We start from the raw sequence: 16,540 nt of genomic DNA, 5'->3' as shown, positions 1-16,540 counted from the left end.
GTGAAAGTTGACATTTCAGCCTACTTTGTTTGTGACACATCTGCCATGTAATTTGATACACCCGCATATGAAATTTTATAACTGTACCTGCCGTAAAACCCCATTTGAGGGCATACAAAATATATTTGGCAGGTGCTTATTGTGACATTTGATTCAATGAGTCAGGACAGAGAAGGGAGACCGATATGTATAATATATGTATCTACACCGACTTAGCATCTATTCAAAAGCGAATAAAGAAACTACACTTAGTAATATGGGATGTTGCTGCGTTAGTTGCACTTGGCAGTCTGAAAGTATCTGCCATGAACGTTGTCTGTAGGCGGGGAGAGAACCTGCCGTAATTAAAATAAAATGCGCTGTGCCTAAATACGATGGAGTAATTTTGGAAACCTGCTGGAAATTTATCTCTAATATATCGGCTCAACATAGAAAATGTAAGAAAGAATGTCTGTGTTTGGATGAACAGCATTTCCTTATTTTTCCATTTTGCTCACTATTTTAACACATAAAATGATAATAAATAGTAATAATATATGAAATTTGAAGAAATATATACCAACATTTCTCATATTTCCCATTGTATGGCCTTATGTTGATGTGGCACTTTTCTACCTATTTGTAATTTATCACATTCTTCCTGACAGATTGTTGATCACATTTAGTGGGAGGGGCTGAAATCTCTGTGCAAATGATTTCTGGGCTTTGACTGGGTCACTGAACAGCAGTGTTGAGCATTTTCCTGTGTCCATTTTTGTGGACCACGAGCCATCACCAACCCAGTCTCGGCTCTCTGCTCTCTGGAGCAGGTTTCTTCAAAGACCTCTCCATATTTAGCCAAAATCATCCTCACATCAGTACTAAAGGCCCATTTGAAAGAACTGCGTAACATAGACTGCGTAACCTATGCACGTAGCCTACGCCGATGTGAGCCGTTTATACCTGTCTTTTTTGGCAGTCCGGTTAATTTTTATTTCTACTTCCAGCTTCACTTTCAACAGTGGCTACTGAAACTTACTGAAATTTCACGGAAGGTGAGTCATACAAATTTTGGTATCTCCAAACATCCTCAGTTAATCTTTCCTCGATATGTTCTATCTATATTGATCCAAAGTGAAAACACGCTACTACCAAGCAGACCAATCACAGCTCTTGCAGTCTGCGTTGCCAGGATGCGTAGTTACATTTCTGAGGAGGCGCACGTTAGGCTACAGTACAGATGAACAACTAAAGCCTTGTAAAGCGTTTGCGACTTCTTCCTGATTGTACTATAAAAGATTCGAAGTTTCAAAGACTCGAAGACAGTAACTACCAGTGACATCTAGTGGTAATCTGCAGTTATGGCAGCTTCTGAGAATCGCCCACAGCTGAAATCGTTTTGATATGTCAGTTTCCTAGTAAAACGTTTGAATAGCTTAGATTGATATGACAGATTTTTGCTGACGTGAGATCACAGGTATTTCAACATCAGTGTCTTTTGAGGTACGATGAAAGGTTTCTGAAAGATTCTAATGCAACGCTGTGAAGACGAAGAAGAGGGAACAGCAAGAATTTTGTTACAGTCTACATAGGGTCTGTGTACAGTCTGATGCTAAGGCGTCAAATTACCGCAAAGGTATAAACAGCACATAGGAAGCATCCCTATAACACAACGCTGCCACCCCCGTGCTTCACTGTAGGGATGGTACTCATAGGTGATACATCTGATCTTTAAGTCTGACGAACACAATGCTACGTGACTTTCATGTAGCTCTACCATAAATGCCAGACTAAACCAGCAGGTCCACGTGTCTCAGAAGTTCTGAAAAGTCGTTTCAAACACCTTACATTTCATTTGGAAGGTAAGTATACACAAGGGAAAGCTGTAGATATGGGTTTAAGCTTTTGCTAAGTCTGGAGACTCCTGTCTCTCTCTGTCCAGTTTGTCTCTCAGTTAATTTGTAGAGTCTAGAGAGCCACACCAAAGTGTCTCAATACTATTGTAATTGAGATTTCAGTTGGGTGTTTTTTATTGTGTCAGCTTGAATTACCGAGGGTAACTGAGGGTAAAAAAAAAAAATGCATTTTTATGTTTCAAATCACACCATAAAGTGTGCAAAATGTGAATGGAACTGATTTGTTTCTGATGCAACTGCTTGCAGTCAAGAGTGTACGTATGGGTAGATGTGTCTATTCCTAGCTGAGTTGTTTTGGTTCCTGTTTTAAAAGAATACAGCTACTTCTAAAGACACACACACACAAAGACATACATCAGTCACACACAATGTCATTATAACTTTTGAATGTGTTGTGTTTTATTGTTTTTTATCCCAGCAGGCAATAGACACGCTTGTCACACAGTGACTCTGTGGCACCATCTGTTGGATGAATTTGCATCGATTTGCCACAGAACGGTGGTTTGAGAACTGAACTGACTGAATTCAGTCAGTGATACCGTCCATGCAATGCCTGAGACTTTGTCATTCTGAAGGATGCTGTTTAGGCGCAGAAATGAATTCATGAAAATATGTGTGTAAGTATTGACAAACTTAAACTACAGGACCAGTATAGACGCCTACAAAACCTAAGACAGTACAGCAGCAAAGCACAAAAACTCAGAAGAATGAAGTGTCTGAGTTTGTTTCAGTAAAGTGTAAGTGACATAGTAAATAGAGAGTTTAAAATAACTTAAATTTAAGGATGCAGTCCTCTTAAGTGTAGGAGTACCAATTAGTTATTGACACTTGATGGATGAACAATCACACATAAGCAATCTCCCGACCATATCACTTCCTGTTAGTTTGCCTTGTTTGTTTTGTTCTAGTTGTTTGTTTGGAGCACATCTCAACTGTGTTTCAGACTATAAGTTATAACTAAATGTATTCACCATATTGTGCTTTGGTAATGTCATGGGGTATGGAAACCTTGATAACCTTGGTGCGTGCAGTCCCTCTAAGGGTTTGGGTGGGTTGGTACTCTCCACATTCCACATTCTTGTTTCAGAGATTTGGAGAAATGCGCAATCAGCGACGATGAGTCATGTAGTCATACTGAAAGACTTGAATGAGTCATCTGACCTTTTTTGCATTGACTGTCCTTAGTCAATGCAATAAGGAATAAGAATCACATGTGCATGATAGGTGTAGAGAATAATAAGCAAACCAAACCGTAATTGTCTGATGCTGTAGTGCAGAAGGCTACACAACAGAAATAAGATGCATGACCAATTAATGCATCTAGAGCCACCACAGAGGAAGTCCCCCACCCCACCCACAAAAAAAAAAAAAATAGAAAGAACATCACATGGCACCAGTGCACCACACATTAAGATGTGTGAAGTGGTAGTTTGCAATGAGGAACAAACAGGAAGACTGTTGCAAGGGGGACTTTAGTTACCTTTCTTCTCTTTAGAAGAATAATGTATTGTGATGACTTAACTAACTTTTAAACAGGAACATTTTTTTTGTCTCTGTGCTGCAAGCACCTGACAAAACAACAATACCACAAATACCACTTGAAAAGTGCAACTGAAACCTTGAAAATACGTCAATGGAAGGGCTTAAGGAGCAAGATGGTAGACAAAATAAAATAAAACGTATAACTTTTAATTCCTAAAGTTCTGTCCTTATGTTGTAAAATACAACACTGAACACAGATTTATGGAATTTGTAAAATTTCCCACTTAACGGACAAATAGATTGATTTGACAAATGTATTTTATATACTACATCTTCATTGTTTAGAATATATGATAGTTAGATTGTACATTTGCAGATAAATATATTAATAGATAGATAGATTGATCACGAATATAAATGAAGAGTGAAATCAGATTAAATGATTAATTCGATAGATAGATACACATTCATGTGCTGCTAGTGAATGTCATAGTCTCCTTTGTGCTTTATTCTTATAATAGTAACTGTATTAACATAATGTACGTCCAGTAAGCGTTTCGCCTCATCCAGTTTGACCATGACCAAAGACCTTAAGATCATGCATCAACTAATACTCTCCTTGTATCATGTATATGCTGAGTGTATTCTTTATTCAGATGCATTTATGATTTCAATGACTTGTTTCTCTTCTTTGCTGTCTCTCTACCTTTGAGCACACCTCAAGGATTCTTCCCGTTAAACAGGAATTTTGTGCCCACTCTGGGAGTTTCAGGCTCTGGGTTCAGTAAAGCATCATGAGAGAATTTGGACTGCTGTTGAAGATGTAGAAATAAAACTGAATTGAACTGGGAAGCCAAACTTATTAAAATGTGGTGCTCTTCACATGCGTCCTGTCAAGCTGAACTCTGGCATTTTTCTTCACTGTCCAGCCACGAGTTCTCATTATGTCTAAGAGCTGAAGACGGAACTTCACGCCCATGAAAGCATACAGGATGGGGTTGAGGCTGCAGTGGAGGAAGCCTATTGAAGTGGTCACTATAATGGCTTTCTCCAGAGATGAACCAATTCCACATGTTTCATTGCTCCTGTGTGAATAAATTGTGTCCACCATGAGTGTGATGTTGTATGGTGTCCAGCAGAGAAAGAAAACCACTACCACCGCAACAATGACCCTGAAAGCTCTCTGCTTTCGGAGACCCTGGATGCCACAGCGCAACCGCCGCCAAATGCAGGAGTAGCAGAAGATCAGGACAACTGAGGGCAGCAGGAATCCCACAATGTGGTAGAGCGTTCGTGATGCCAGTCGCCAGTCACTTACTGTCTGGTTGTTAAACTGGAAATAGTTGCGAACACACTCTATTCTGTTTCGTCTGTCATCCGTTACAGCATCTAAAAAGATCCAGTCAGGGATTGAGAGGATCATGGAGAAGACCCACACAGCCACACAGCTGATATGAACAACCTTGGAGTTCCTGTTGGAGTACATCTGGGAAGCATGGATGACGGACAGGTAGCGTTCCAAACTGATGCAGGCCAGGAGAAAGATCCCGCAGTAGAAATTAATCTGAGGGAACAAAGAATTTAACAAAACACAAGTGAGAACTTTTTTTCAGTATGGACCTTTGTATGGTGAAGGTATCTTCCTGGTGCACAATATTTACCGTGAAAACAGCTCCAGTGATCTTGCAGAGAGGTGTACCAAATGTCCATCCTTCACTCTGGGCAGCCTGTGCAGCCCAGAGGGGCAGCGTCAACAACAGCAGGATGTCTGCCACACCCAGGTGGAGGATGAAGGTGTCTGTTACATTCCAGCTCCTCCTGCTCTTAACCAGAACACCCACCAGCGCTCCGTTCCCCAGGAAACCCACAATAAACACCACAGAATACAGAATAGGTATGAACACTGCCCCAAAATTCATAGTATCACTGATTTCACAGAAGTCACGCTCCTCACAGCATGAGTCATTATAGTCATAATCGGAGATGTTGTCGTTGTACAGGTCATCAAAGCCGTCAAACAACGATAGGTTGCCGTTACTCAGTTTCATACTCTCACCCCCCATGATGCACGCTGGTCAACTCTGCACAAACAGAAGAAATCTGCACATTATATGGTCTGAGCATTTGCCCTGTCTATTCAAACATGGTGATGCATTTTAAATCACTGTCAAGTCAAAGCTTGAACCGTTTTGATTTAAGTGAATTTTGCAAAGAATGTAGTAAACATCTCAGTTTAGTTTAGTATAGGTCTGATTTGTAAAAGAACCTACTAGTGACAGTTATTTGCATTAATCAGTAAATGTCTTCTGAAGGGAGATGTTTGATACACCTATGATATATTTCAAAGGGAAGGTAAAAAAAATAATTTTCTTGTAATATCTGAAATATAAAACCTAGGTGAAATACCACCACGTCTGGTTTGTTTGAGTGTGATATGACAGTTACTTTTGTCAGGTTTGTGGTGTTTCATTAACTGTATGACTCTGTACCAACAATTAACATGATCACAGTTTATGTTTGAGTAAAATATGGTCTTTTCTTTTCCTTTTTTTTTTTTTTTTTTTACCAAGCTAGCTGAAGAGAAATTGATGCACAAGCATGTATATTCACAGCTTTCATAAGTTAAGAGTGTAATGAGACATAAATACTGCAACTGCAATTTAACATCATATTACAATGTCTGCTGTCACACAACGGTTGAATGTATCTGAATTATCGTCTCATTGCCTTGTCCTTTACAACACGTAGCAACATTTTACTGAATGGCACAATTGAAATGAAAAAGCATCAAAATGAAACCACATCACGGTTTAACATGTTGTGGCCTCACAGTTTGTATTATAATAAACAGCAAAATGAATGAACAAGTAAACATACTTATATTTAAACATCTGAAAAATATGATGGAAAATAATAACTTACTAAAATTACGATCCTCTGATATTGTAGTTCTCAAAGCTCCACAGTGAAGAAAAGCATATGGAACACACCAACACAAGACGAAGCCTAAAGAGAAATCACATGCCGTTATGCATTACAAGAAACTTTCGAGAGTGACAATGAGGAACTTCAAGGCAAGGTTTCTTTCTATCAGGGGAAACTTGACACAAAATAATTGTAAAACTCTTTTTGTTTCTCTTTTAATGTCTCTTCTTTAGAAGAAAATACTTAGGAATGCAGGTTTATATGTGCATATACATTGTATAAAAATGTATATAGCGTCAAAACCATTTTTATTTTCCAAATCATATTGTTTAACAAATCCAGTGTCTGGGCTGTCTCTTAAAGGTAATGCAGAAATTAAATTACTAGTTTAAATCTTTTATTTTTATTTATTTATTTTTTTTACAGTTGTTAAATTTTAGTTAAACTAAATACCTGTGACTTCCCAAGCTTGTGTTAATTCAAGCGCTTCACCCCAGTATAAAGATACAAATTTGTATTAAACACACATTTGTGTGAGCACGCTGGAACTGATTTCTATGAATTTACACGGACTGAATCTGAAAACACTGTTTTATGTGATCAGGAGGTTCTGTTGGTGTGTTAAGCCTTGTGTGGTTTTCAGGTATGTGTTAGTTTCTAAAATTCTGTTCTTAATGATGTTCTTAATTTGTCCTGCTGCACTAATAATTATTGTGCCTTTGCTGAATAATGATTTACTGAATATGTAACATTTCCCATAAAACACACTATTTTAAAAGCTCTAAAAGAGTACTTGACAAACCTATGTTGTGTGAACTATATGACTGGCACCACACATTGAGATATGTGAAGTGTTAACAGGAAGAGAGTTTCAAGGGGGACTTTTGTATTGTGTTACTGTAAAACATGATGATGTTCTTCTTTTACTTTTCTTTTCTTTAAAAGAATACTTTAAAATTGAGGTTTTATATTAACACAGAATGAAAAAAAAAACACTACGGTATACGGCTTGTTTCAAAAAGTTTCAAAACAGCATCAAGAACCTTTCTGTGCCACCTGTTTTTGTATTGTTTAGAGTCTGTATCTGAATTGCTTAACTAACTTTTAAACAGGAAGATGTTTTTTTTTTCTTGTCTCTGTGCATGTCTTCCCAGCAAACACATGACAACATAACAATACCACTTGAAAAGTGCAACTGAAACCTTGAAAATACGTCAATGGAAGGGCTTAAAGAGCAAGACGGTAGACAAAATAAAATAAAACGTATCACTTTTAATTCCTAAAGTTCTGTCCTTATGTTGTAAAATACAACAGTGAACACAGATTTATTGAATTTGTAAAATTTCCCACAAAACGAAACAAAGAGATTGGTGCTTTGGGTTACACGCAGTATTTTAACACTTCACAATCTTACATTGTTTGGTGTATATGATAGATTGTACAGTTGTACAGTTTGGCCAAATGAATATATTTACATAACAACATAGATTTAAGCCTTTCACTAATATTAAACTGAGAGAGTGGAAAATGCCCCACTTTTAACATGACTTAACTTCTATACTCTACACATGTGCACACATTCATGTGCTGCTAGTGAATGTCATAGTCTCCTTTGTGCTTTATTCTTATAATAGTAACTGTATTAACATAATGTACGTCCAGTAAGCGTTTCGCCTCATCCAGTTTGACCATGACCAAAGACCTTTCATGATCATGCATCAACTAATACTCTCCTTGTATCATGTATATGCTGAGTGTATTCTTTATTCAGATGCATTTATGATTTCAATGACTTGTTTCTCTTCTTTGCTGTCTCTCTACCTTTGAGCACACCTCAAGGATTCTTCCCGTTAAACAGGAATTTTGTGCCCACTCTGAGAGTTTCAGGCTCTGGGTTCAGTAAAGCATCATGAGAGAATTTGGACTGCTGTTGAAGATGTAGAAATAAAACTGAATTGAACTGGGTAGCCAAACTTATTAAAATGTGGTGCTCTTCACATGCGTCCTGTCAAGCTGAACTCTGGCATTTTTCTTCACTGTCCAGCCACGAGTTCTCATTATGTCCAAGAGCTGAAGACGGAACTTCACGCCCATGAAAGCATACAGGATGGGGTTGAGGCTGCAGTGGAGGAAACCTATTAAAGTGGTCACTATAATGGCTTTCTCCAGAGATGAACTGACACATATTTCATTGCTCCTCCGATAATAAATTGTGTCTGCCACCAGTGTGATGTTGTATGGTGTCCAGCAGAGAAAGAAAACCACTATCACCGCAACAATGACCCTGAAAGCTCTCTGCTTTTGGAGACCCTGGGCGCCGCAGTGCAACCGCCACAAAATGCAGGAGTAGCAGAAGATCAGGACAACTGAGGGCAGCAGGAATCCCACAATGTGGTAGAGCAGTCGTGATGCCAGTTGCCAGTCATCTACTGTCTCGCTGTTAAACTGGAAATAGTTGCGAACACACTCTGTTCTGTTTCGTCTGTCATCCATTACAGCATCTAAAAAGATCCAGTCAGGGATTGAGAGGATCATGGAGAAGACCCACACAGCCACACAGCTGATATGAACAACCTTGGAGTTCCTGTTGGAGTACATCTGGGAAGCATGGATGACGGACAGGTAGCGTTCCAAACTGATGCAGGCCAGGAGAAAGATCCCGCAGTAGAAATTAATCTGAGGGAACAAAGGATTTAACGAAACACAAGTGAGAACTTTTTTTCAGTATGGACCTTTGTATGGTGAAGGTAACTTCCTGGTGCACTATATTTACCGTGAAAACAGCTCCAGTGATCTTGCAGAGAGGTGTACCAAATGTCCATCCTTCACTCTGGGCAGCCTGTGCAGCCCAGAGGGGCAGCGTCAACAACAGCAGGATGTCTGCCACACCCAGGTGGAGGATGAAGGTGTCTGTTACATTCCAGCTCTTCCTGCTCTTAACCAGAACACCCAGCAGCGCTCCGTTCCCCAGGAAACCCACAATAAACACCACAGAATACAGAATAGGTATGAACACTGCTCCAAAAGCTGTATTCTCATGAAGGTCGCAGACGTCACCCCGCTCACAGCATGAATCATTATAGTCATAATCGGTGATGTTGTCTTCGTACAGGTCATCAAAGCCGTCAAACAACGATAGGTCATCTTTACTCAGTTTAATACTTTCATCCCCCATGATGCACGCTGGTCAACTCTGCACAAACAGAAGAAATCTGCACATTATATGGTCTGAGCATTTGCCCTGTCTATTCAAACATGGTGATGCATTTTAAATCACTGTCAAGTCAAAGCTTGAACCGTTTTGATTTAAGTGATTTTTTTGCAAAGAATGTAGTAAACGTCTCAGTTTAGTTTAGTATAGGTCTGATTTGTAAAAGAACCTACTAGTGACAGTTATTTGCATTAATCAGTAAATGTCTTCTGAAATGAGATGTTTGATAGAGAAAAGGAGAAAGTAAAAAAAAATTTTTTCTTGTGATATCTGAAATATAAAACCTAGGTGAAATACCACCACGTCTGGTTCGTTTGAGTGTGATATGACAGTTTGCTTTTGACAGGTTTGTGGTGTTTCATTAACTGTATGACTCTGTACCAACAATTAACATGATCACAGTTTATGTTTGAATAAAGCATGGTCTTTTCAGTTATGTTACTGTTTATGTTACCTTTCCTTTTTTTGAGCTAGCTGAAGAGAAATTGATGCCCAAGCATGTGCACAGCTTTCATAACTTAGGAATCACGAGACACAAATACTGCAACTGAAATTAATATTATATTAAATGCTGTTGTCCAGGTAAATGGTCCAAACATCTGCTGTCACAAACTGTTCGGATGTATCTGAATTATCGTCTCATTGCCTTGTCCTTCACAACACGTAGCAACATTTTACTGAATGGCACAATTGAAATGAAAAAGCATCAAAATGAAACCACATCACGGTTTAACATGCTGTGGTCTCACAGTTTGTATTATAATAAACAGCAAAATGAATGAACAAGTAAACATATTTATATTTAAACATCTGAAAAATATGATGGAAAATAATAACTTACCAAAATTGTAATCCTCTGATACTGTAGTTCTCAAAGCTCCACAGTGAAGAAAAGCACCTGGAACTAGAACAGATGAAGCCTAAAGAGAAATCACATGACATTATGTATTACAAGAAACTATCAAGAGTCACAATGAGGAACTTCAAGGCAGAGTTTCATGTTTTTTTTCTGTTTCTCTTTTACTTTTTATTTAGAAGGAGTTTAGAAGAAAATATTTGGGATACCAAATACCCTTGACATTCCAAGCTCATGTTAATACAAGCAGTTTACGCCAATGTAAAGATGAAAATTTGTCTTGAACACATATTAATGTGAGCACGCTGGAATTTACATGTGCTGAATCTGAAAACACTGTTTTATGTGATCAGGAGGTACTGCTGGTGTGTTAAGCCTTGTGTTCAGGGAGTTCAACTCTTCAGCTTTTGTCATTTTGGTCTCTTTGGGGCAGAGTAATTGATATGCTTGTGCTCTTAAAGTACTTTAAATGGTGTCTGGCAAATCCATGTCTGTTTTCAGGTGGCCTTATAGCCCCACTATAAAGGCCTGACTTATTCAATTCAATTCAATTCAGTTTTATTTATATAGCGCCAATAACAATACAAATCGTCTCAAAACGCTTCATAGAAACCAGCCTGCAACCTCCAGAGCAAGCCTGGGGGCGACGGTGGCAAGGAAAACCTCCCTTTTAACAGGAAGAAACCTTGAGCAGAACCCAGCTCATATGGAGGGACCCATCTGCCAAAGGCCAGCCGGGCGGGAGAGAGAAGATAGAGAGAAAAGAAGAACAGGAGAAACAAGATAAACAAACTTCTGTCATAGATACATACATCAAGCTGAAGGAAACATGTAGGATCTAGTAATATAACACATAGCTTATGATCTGTGAGACAGTTTGCAAGTATAACAGGAATCATGGGCAGGTTGGTGAATTGTTTATCTAGGTAGGAGTGGACAGCTGGAGGAGGCCATGATGACTGGGGCAGATGTAGTTTATGGAGCTCCACAGGTCTGATACACAGCACTCCAGACCATAAAGACTGGGCCTGTTGATGAGGCCACGGCAGCAGATGTAGCTTAGAACTCTACAGGTCAGATATTCAGCACTGTAGTCCTGTTCAGCTGTACAGCCTGTACAGCCATTCTTACAGCCAGCTCTCTTGTCTCAGTGGAGGATATTTCAACTTCTGGTTTGTGGTTTCAGCTCATACCATCTCATTAGGGAAGTAAGAATGCTCCAGGGAACACAAAATATTTACATGTGGCTTTGTGCCTTTGCTAAGAGAGTTACAGATAGTTTCTTGGACTGGGACTTGATTTTTGTCAGTCAGTCAATTCAGTTTGCCACTCCTTAGGTTCTCCCCCCAATCTTAATGACTGCACCTATACAAGTTGTACAGTGTGGAGAACCACATCATCAAAGTGCTTTCTGTAAATGAGATTTCTGTGCTGGTGTTTTTCACAGTTTCAGTGTAATGGTCATAATGGCCATTTATCCAATTAAAAGTCACATACAAAATAAAATGTGTAAAAAGTGACAGAATCAGATCACTTTGTGATGCTTCTCCATGGAGTCAGTGGCAGTAGATATGTATGTGTGTAGACAAATTAAGATGTGGTCATTCTCACCTGCATTATTTTGTTTAGTGTATAAAGTAGTATTGTTGCAATGATTCTTCTACCACGCATGCCTCGACTAATGTGAATCTCTCTTGTTTAAGCATTTTCCCTCTGACTGGGTAAAAGACACACTGGTCGCCTCATATATGCAATGGCGACCGTACAGGTTTGCACAGTGGCTCTTGGCGCCATCTGTTGGAATTACTCGCACCGGTCGCTCCCTGAATGGTGCTCGGGGAAAAAAACTGTAATTGACACGAGCAGCGGAATAGCCCATGAAATGAACCCTTCTGAGGGTGTCCTGTGGTGTCTGGCAACAGAATGTTGTTAACTGGGGACTTTAGGTCCTAAGGGAGGGGCCTCTGTGGATAATCCCACAGATACTTGATCAGTTTGGGATCTAGACAGTTTGGAGGTCAGGTCAACACCCTGTGCTGCCCTTCATGTTTTTGAGTTATTCCCAAAACACTCAATGTTATTTACTTCTCCTGTCAGTGGTCATAATGTTATGGCTGATCGGTGTATGGCCGTCTCCAAGCCCTGACCTGTTACACGCGCCAGATCCTTTAGAGGGCAGTGTTGTAAAAACAGATCAAGTTCATGCGTCATCACAAACACGGAAAAGGAACGGCGACGTATCATAACTTATTGCGGGCTGTGAGAGTGTAGCTTCCGGCTCTTAAGTTGTTGGTTTGTCCAGAAAACCATTTCAGTATTAGTTGTTTGTGTAGGAAAAGACGCGAGGCGGTGACATATCGCGGAGAGCCAGGTGAACGTGTGCGTGGCTGCCTGTATCTGTCGGTTTTATGGTGCGGTTGGAAACGAAAGTTAACTGAAGAAGGCCCGTGAAGTCATGGCTGACAGCATGGACGAGGACATGTCCGATGAGCAGCTACCTCTCCAGCAGGACCTGACATGCCCTGTGTGTCAGGGCATCTTCCGGGACCCCGTTCTGCTCCCCTGTACCCACAGTTTCTGTCGGGAGTGTCTGCAGAGAAGTTTCCAGTTCAATAAAACCTGTCCCGTCTGCAGGGAGGCGTTTCAGGAAGAGCAGGCCATCTCCAACCGTGCGCTCAGCAGCGCCTGCGACAGTTTTCTTAAACAGACAAACCTGCGGCCGAACCCGATTCGCCGCAGCGAGGGAAACTGTAACTTGCACCTGAGGCCTCTGGAGCTGTACTGTGAGAAGGACGAGGAGCCTTTGTGCGTGGAATGCGTCACTCTCCACAGTACGCACCGGCTGTTTTCCCTGAAGGAGGGAGTGTCGATATGTAAGGTAAAGCGCCCTGCCCAGCTTCATACCAGTTAAGGAAGTTCTGACAGAAAGAAATCAAAGTTTGAAAGATGTAACACAAAGTCCACCTATATCGAATACGTCCATATTATTGTATTAAACATATTTCCGATCATATGTTCGATGTTCCCTATGTGCCAGTTTTGCCTCATCTCTGTTTTAGGTCTTCTATATGTTCTCATTTCTTCACTCCTGTTTCACCCCGCACTAGTCTCATTTCTATACCATACTAAAAACAAGTTCATTTCGCCGCGTGTTTGTTGTTTCCAAAGAAATGGAAATGCACCCAGACCACACAGCACACAGGAAGGATGGGATGAAAATAGCATACAAATAAGCCCCATACCTGGCTCAAAGACTGGAACGACATTTGAAATGAATATTGTGCTTCATTTTCTCTTTCCCTCATTTGTTCCAAAATACAGTCCAGAGTCCTTGCTTTTTTTTTTTTGGCTTACTTACTGGCCACTTGCCTAAACTGTCTCTTGGTGATGCTGTGCTTTTACAGAGGGAGCTCAGCTACAAAGTCAAGATCTTTGAAAAGAAAGTGGAAACGTACAAGAAAATGACACGGAAATTCAACAATTCAGTGACATACATCAAGGTAAAGTTACTGTTCATCTACGTTCGATAATAAATTTAGTTGCTTACACACAAGCTGCAAAGCTTGTCCATTGCACTCAGACACCTTCCATCTTCACCCAGTTCCAGCAGGAAACCTGGAGCCATACCTGATCTTGATCTTTTACTTCTGTAAAAAAGACATTAAAAAAAGGCCATTAAGATATTTGTCCCTGATATTGACTCTCAAGATTACATTACTAAAAAAAAGAAGAGCAGTTGCTCGATATAAGGAAGTAGTTCATTTAAAGTGAGATGGTTGTACAGTGCATGCATGTTACACAAACAATAAGACTCAACAGTGCAAAAACATGTACAGCAAACATAACACATATGCAGCATATAACAGGTGCATATTCTGTTTCATGTGTATATGTGCACTATTTTCTGTGGCTCAGAATCAGGCTGGGGAAGCAGAAAAACTGATCAAGGCTGAGTTTGAGAGACTCCGCGAGGCGCTGGTCACAGAAGAAAATCTGCGTCTGCAAGCGCTGGCCACGGAGGAGCAGGAGAAGACTGCCGCCATAGCGGAGATGATAAAAGACACAGAAAAAGACATCATTGCTCTGAACAAGCTCATTGAGACACTGAAGAAAGAGATGGGCAATGAGGATCTGCCCCTAGTGCAAGTAAGAGAGGACTGGCCTGTTCACCTCATTTCGTCTCTTGTGTTCATCTGGCTTTTAAAAACTTGAACTAACCTTGTCCCCTGTTTTTTATGTTTAAGAATTTCTACAATTTAAAAAAAAAGTAAGTCACTGCATCTCTTTCCAATTCTGGTATTTTTTGTTCATATATAAACATCTCCTTTTAACTTAACATAACACCATCTCTGCTGTAGAGCCCAGTGGGCTAAGGAGGAGCCTTGCATTCCTTACGATGGTCTTTTGAACATGGGCGAACATGTTGGCGGTTTGAGCTTCAAGATATGGAAGAAAATGCAGGCCCAAGTCAAATATTGTGAGTGAATTACATGGTGGAAGTTTGGAATAGTTTGTAAATGTGTAAATGTACACTTTTAACACAATTCTAGCCATAAGCCTGAAATGATGTGTGTCTTAAGGACTGTTTGTACATTTAATAAATGTTGTAAGAAGATAAATGACTCATTTAGTATCTAATTTCTTCCTGTGTTTGCAGATCCAGTGTTGCTGGACCCAAACTCGGCCTCTCCGTGGCTGTCGCTGAGTCCTGATCTGACCAGTATGAAGGAAAGTTCAGAGCGGCTGACTGTCCCTGATAACCCAGAGCGCTTTGACCCCTGTGTCTTTATCTTGGGTGCCGAAGGCTACACCTCCGGGAAACACAGATGGGATGTCGATGTCGGTGACAATCCAAAGTGGATTGTGGGGGTATGCAATGAGTCAGTGGCCCGTAAAAAGAAGTTCACTGTCTCAACAAACCGTGGTGTGTGGTCTATAGGACTGAGCAAAGGGGTGTATACCGCCCTGACTAGTGACCGTATGGAGCTGCAGTTGCATCCGCCTCCTGAAAAGATTCGCATCAAGCTGAATATCGAGAAAGGAGAAGTGTCCTTTTGGGATGGGGGAACGGCAAAGCACCTGGTCACATTGTCACACAAGTTTAATGAGAGGATATTTCCTATTTTTGGCCCTGGGCTTCATAGTACACCTATGGTTCTGGTTCCAGGAAAAATGGCTATACACACATCATGAAACGCTAAAATGCTGCAGACAGATGGTTTTTGACACGAAGGTGTTTGATTGAAAGTGACAGTGAAAAATATTTTCAAATAAAAAAAAAAAAAAAAAAAACAGGGCACATTTAGCTCACCTTACCAATAAAAACAGGACGAACTGCAAAGTTGATGTAGAAATCTGCTAATGACGTTAGATGAAACATTAGAGTGAGAAAACACATTTCAAGGAACATGAGAAAAAGCATACATAATAACACAGCTGTGCATGAAAATAATCGAGCTGACCTTAAAAATAAAAACAGTCTTGCGTGTTTGAAGAGCATCTTCTGGAGTTAATTGTTTAAACCCAACATGAAACGTGAAGACAGCCAGGGAAGAAAGTCGGTGTAGTTTGGTCTCTCTCGAGTTTTGTCAACAGTGTTAAAATACAGGAAATTTCTAAAAACGAGACATGATCAAAGCGTGACATTGAGTTTCTTGGGGTCGGCATAAGATACTGGAGATAATGTTTAGATTTTGCGTTCTTGCCCGAAGGAAACTGAATTGGACTGTTGCACAGACCAGGAAAGGGTTAAACCCCACGCTTTATCAATGGTGAAGTAAAGTTGGCTTAGGGAAACACAGATTCAGTTCTTAATGAGTGTGTGTGTGCAGGGGGGTGGTTTTTTGTGTGTGGATACATTTGGATTTACTTTATTTTCATTAAGAATCAAAGAAATCAACTACTTCTGTGCTTGAAAATCTGTTTTAATTAGTTGTTTAATTACTTTTATATGATGGTGTTTTCAGCCGGATCTGTTGTGGCTCATTGGTTTGGATAGATGAATTGCAATCTTGTTTATCAGTCACTATACAAAGTGTTGCCAGGAAGTAGTCACACTCAGCAGGACTTAGCTTTGGCAATTTATTATTGTTACCACTGATGTCAATCTGTATGGTGTGTGAAAACAGAATATTCTGACTCTTCTTCAATAAAATATTCTAAAATCAAATT

The 16,540-nt window shown here is 40.0% G+C and overlaps 3 protein-coding genes across 3 annotated transcripts; 1 reads left to right on the top strand and 2 right to left on the bottom strand.

Moving 5' to 3' along the window:
• Window positions 1–4,058: 4,058 nt before the first annotated feature.
• Window positions 4,059–6,526, bottom strand: LOC125016354 (C-X-C chemokine receptor type 3-like). Its single transcript, XM_047598804.1, has 3 exons — window positions 6,300–6,526; window positions 5,039–5,458; window positions 4,059–4,941 (listed from the first exon to the last, which is right to left on the bottom strand). The coding sequence occupies exons 2-3, from the start codon at window positions 5,438–5,440 to the stop codon at window positions 4,240–4,242; spliced, it is 1,104 nt and encodes a 367-aa protein (XP_047454760.1). The 5' UTR covers window positions 5,441–5,458; window positions 6,300–6,526; the 3' UTR covers window positions 4,059–4,239.
• Window positions 6,527–7,554: 1,028 nt separating this feature from the next.
• Window positions 7,555–14,266, bottom strand: LOC125016355 (C-X-C chemokine receptor type 3-like). The gene is made up of 4 exons (XM_047598805.1): window positions 13,917–14,266; window positions 10,355–10,433; window positions 9,076–9,495; window positions 7,555–8,978 (listed from the first exon to the last, which is right to left on the bottom strand). Exons 3-4 carry the CDS (start codon window positions 9,475–9,477, stop codon window positions 8,280–8,282), a joined length of 1,101 nt encoding a protein of 366 aa, XP_047454761.1. The 5' UTR covers window positions 9,478–9,495; window positions 10,355–10,433; window positions 13,917–14,266; the 3' UTR covers window positions 7,555–8,279.
• On the top strand, window positions 12,544–16,538 carry trim35-28 (tripartite motif containing 35-28). Its single transcript, XM_047598802.1, has 6 exons — window positions 12,544–13,247; window positions 13,774–13,869; window positions 14,285–14,515; window positions 14,614–14,636; window positions 14,728–14,846; window positions 15,027–16,538. The coding sequence occupies exons 1-6, from the start codon at window positions 12,825–12,827 to the stop codon at window positions 15,560–15,562; spliced, it is 1,428 nt and encodes a 475-aa protein (XP_047454758.1). The 5' UTR covers window positions 12,544–12,824; the 3' UTR covers window positions 15,563–16,538.
• The last annotated feature ends 2 nt before the right edge of the window (window positions 16,539–16,540 follow it).

The sequence above is a fragment of the Mugil cephalus genome, chromosome 11, assembly GCF_022458985.1.
Source record: "Mugil cephalus isolate CIBA_MC_2020 chromosome 11, CIBA_Mcephalus_1.1, whole genome shotgun sequence".
In the NCBI taxonomy this organism is placed as follows: domain Eukaryota; kingdom Metazoa; phylum Chordata; class Actinopteri; order Mugiliformes; family Mugilidae; genus Mugil; species Mugil cephalus.
The sequence above is the reverse complement of the archived record's forward strand: the minus strand, read 5'-3'. Positions and strand labels throughout refer to the sequence as shown.